Below are 3,453 nucleotides of genomic sequence, written 5' to 3' on the forward strand. Positions count from 1 at the left end.
GGGGTCCCTATGTCCTCCAGCAGTCTAAGCCTATAGCAGCAGAACTATAGAGATAGATCAGGATAACCTGAACTCTAAGCTTGGAGCTTGGCCACATTTCCACTTTTTTTATCATCTGTTAACATGGCTTTAGTATTGCTGTTATTAAGGGAGTAATTTCAGCTGTTGGTCAGAAAAATTAGCATTAAGAAGCTAACTGAAGTCAGGGGATTTTGAATTCTTCTCTAAGCACAATCTGCACATGGGGGAATATTTCCAGCACATCTGCTTGAAGGCTGCATGATACGCCTTCACATTGTGACTCGCCTTCCTCTCTGTAGGATAAACTGCAAATTACAGAGAAATGTAACCATCTAAGAAAGCTGAGTGCTACCAGTAGCTTCTCACTGCTAATGTCTCCCCGTCGGGCAATGAATCCATTTCCATTAGATCCCTGCAGCCGAGGTCACAGACGTCTGAATCTAGCCACCATATATCTGCTCTGGTCTCCTGTGCGTTAATGATGGAATACAGCCTCTGGCAGGGATAACTACTCTGGGACGCACCGTCCGTATGTTGTGCTGAAATATCTCTACACCGCTTACTAGAAGAGCATCATCATCATCATCATCTTCATCAGAGGCTGCTAGCAGCGATCTGAAGGACTAACGGGACGCGGAGGCAGCAGGCGTCTCTGCATGTCTATCAGGTTCAAAGGACGTCAGGAGAGCTAGCTTAGGCTGCCACCTTCCTCTAAAGTCTTCTTATTTTCCCAGATAATAGTGATTAGATTACACTGTTTGGAAACCTTGTGAAAGAAGTGCTTTTGATATTAAAGGTATAATGGAGGATGTTTTATTTCCGGGTGGATCATCTAAATCAGTGGTCCTCCTAGCTGCCAGTCATTCTGGTGGTATGTTTATGTAAAGCCGTCCTTCGTGCTCGTCCCCATTTTCACCGACCGCTGGTGAGTCAGACATCGTGGGAAAAAGCTTCGGAAAGTTAGCTTGTATGAGTGGCGCAAACATTTACTTTTAAACAGATCGTGCAAAACGAGACATGGGCTCGTGCTCGCTCTCTGGAGCGGGCACAGGGTTGGGCATGTGCTTTTTTTTTTAAGTGGAGGGGGCGGGTCTTTTAAAAAATTATATAGATCCTCCACTATGGCTTTAAGATCTGAAGGTTCTGCTACAGAGATTATAGATTGCTTAGCTGTTTAAATAGAGCTGACCTAAAGATCAGGGAGAATAACCTTTACTCTATATAAAAATATATTCTTATTCTTCACATGCCAGATTTTCAGGTCAATAACCCGACCAGCCAATCAGCATCTTTTAAAAGCTGTCAGACTTTCTCCAGTGTTTAAGGACGAATTGTTTATAAAATACATGTTTAAGAAAAGAAAAATCTGGAAACCAGTCAGTTGAAGACAGATGTAGAAAAAACAGTTTGGATCGATTTCAGAAACACAATTTTCTCTGTGAGCTGTTTGAGCTGACAGTGATTTAAAAGAGAACGATCTGATCAGAGGGGAAACGAGCTAAGCTAAGTGCTTAGTAACCAACATGGCAGCCACCAGGTAGAATTGTCATGTCAAAAACAGTTTTGTATCTATGCTTCTTTTTCTATGTCTGCTTCTGTCTCCTTGAACCCCAGTGGGCCTCAGCAGATGGCCGCTCACACTGAGCCTGGTTCTGCTGGAGGTTTCTTCCTGTTCAAAGGGAGTTTTTCCTCTCCACTGTCGCTACAAGCATGCTTAGTGTGAGGGATTGCTGAAGAGTCAATGAGTCGATGCAATCAGCTGGTTTTCCTTAGATAGAAAACTTTGAATCAATCTGACTGGATGATCTGGTTGATATGGATCTATAAAGTGACCTGAGATGACATGATGTGAATTGGAGCCATAGAAATAGACTGAATAGAATTGGGGAGCTTTTATTATCAGAGGGTTACAAGAAGGGAAGTCAGGGTGGGTAAAACAGGCAGGAGGACCAGGGGAGACTGTAGGTTGGTGAGGCTGACTGATGTGAAGGAAAGTTGATGAATCAAAGGAGGAAGGAGCAGAATTGTTAGGATGGAAATGTCTGTAGAGAAATGAGGATTTAGGATAAAGACGTTCTCCCAGTCTGGACTAAGTGATGCTAACTCCTCATCCTCATTTCATCAGCATCAGTTCCCTCAGCTACTCTCCCTGTTGTTCTGCAGCTAAATTAGCTTCACAATCAGAATTATGTAAGGTGGGAATATTTGAGCCCACACAGTTTCTACAGCTGGTGGGCCGAACAGAATGGCAGGAATGTCCTCGTTAGTCTCAGACAAAGCAGGCTTTGATGACGGCTCAGCGGCAGAGCAGAGGAGCTACCTTATAGACTCTGGAGAAGAATCCGCTCCCAATTGGTTCAGCACTGAAGTTTTCCCAGAACTCCAGTTTGCGCACAGCTGTGCGGAGCTTCTGCCAGCGGTCCACATGGTAGCACTGGTCTGAGGACTCGGTGGACAGCGTGGGACTGGTGGGCTCTGAGGACGTGTCCACATCACACATCCTGGAGGGGTCTGCTGGGACAGACAGGCAGAGGAGGAGGGTTAGAGGTTCAAATGGCCCTCCCCAGTCAAACGCCAGCTCAATGGCAGCCCAATTCCCTGCAACTCCCAGAAGAACCCCCTCCAACTTCCAGCCACTGCAGTGACCCCCCCTCTTGCATATTTTTTTACTCTCACTCCACCCTTATCTTAAAATATCTGCCGGTTTTATTTTTCTGGATTCAGTCTCTTACATGAATAAAAATTCCTCCTGCAATTAAACTTAAAGAAGCAGGACTACAGAAAACAAATCCTGCATTTATCAGCATTAGAGCGGTCTGGATCAAAGAGAAGCTTTGGTTCTACCGTCCCACTCATGACGGCAGGCGGAGCGCGTCCCACTTCACAGGGAGAGACAAAGACGCTGCATAATGGGAGCCTCAGACAGCAACACACTAAGCAACTAGAAGAGGCTTTCCTCCAACAGCTCTTAGCTCACCGTCCTCATCTACTGACGGAGGTCAAACCTGATACTGTGAGCAAAGCTGGGGGGGGGATGGATGGGAGTGGCCTAGTGGGCAGTGCATAGAGCTAGGAATCCAGAGGTTCTGAGCTACATATACAGGATCAATGCCTGGTTTGTAGCATTGCACGCAGCATATTTAGCTGAGTTGTTGCACGCTGCTGCCTTTAGGCGCCGCCATTTTGAAAATCATAAGTCATATATTTTCAGTAAAGGGTCAGTTGTTCCCAGGCTGATGTCACCGGCCTCCATTATCAGCTGTTTCTATGCTGGATAGAAACCTTCACTAAATCCTGACCTTCTTTCAGCCACAGTGTGACAGCAGGGAAGGTCAGACTATTGTCTCCACGGTGGGAAGCACATGCTAACACGCTAACACCATCAACACCATCATGCTGCTTTTTATCATTTTCCTTCGGATTAGCATTAGG

At 45.7% G+C, this 3,453-nt stretch overlaps 1 protein-coding gene across 1 annotated transcript in view; it reads right to left on the bottom strand.

The window, feature by feature from the left end:
• The window catches only part of LOC107103466 (dual specificity testis-specific protein kinase 1-like), an 11,013-nt gene that overhangs the window by 2,492 nt on the left and 5,068 nt on the right, over positions 1-3,453 (bottom strand). Inside the window, exon 2 of the mRNA XM_015403187.1 lies at positions 2,342-2,535. Coding sequence (XP_015258673.1) covers positions 2,342-2,521 — 180 coding nt within the window. The 5' untranslated portion in view covers positions 2,522-2,535. The remainder of the gene's footprint in view (positions 1-2,341; positions 2,536-3,453) is intronic.

Source organism: Cyprinodon variegatus, unplaced genomic scaffold (genome assembly GCF_000732505.1).
Source record: "Cyprinodon variegatus isolate N-32 unplaced genomic scaffold, C_variegatus-1.0 Scaffold1454, whole genome shotgun sequence".
NCBI lineage: Eukaryota > Metazoa > Chordata > Actinopteri > Cyprinodontiformes > Cyprinodontidae > Cyprinodon > Cyprinodon variegatus.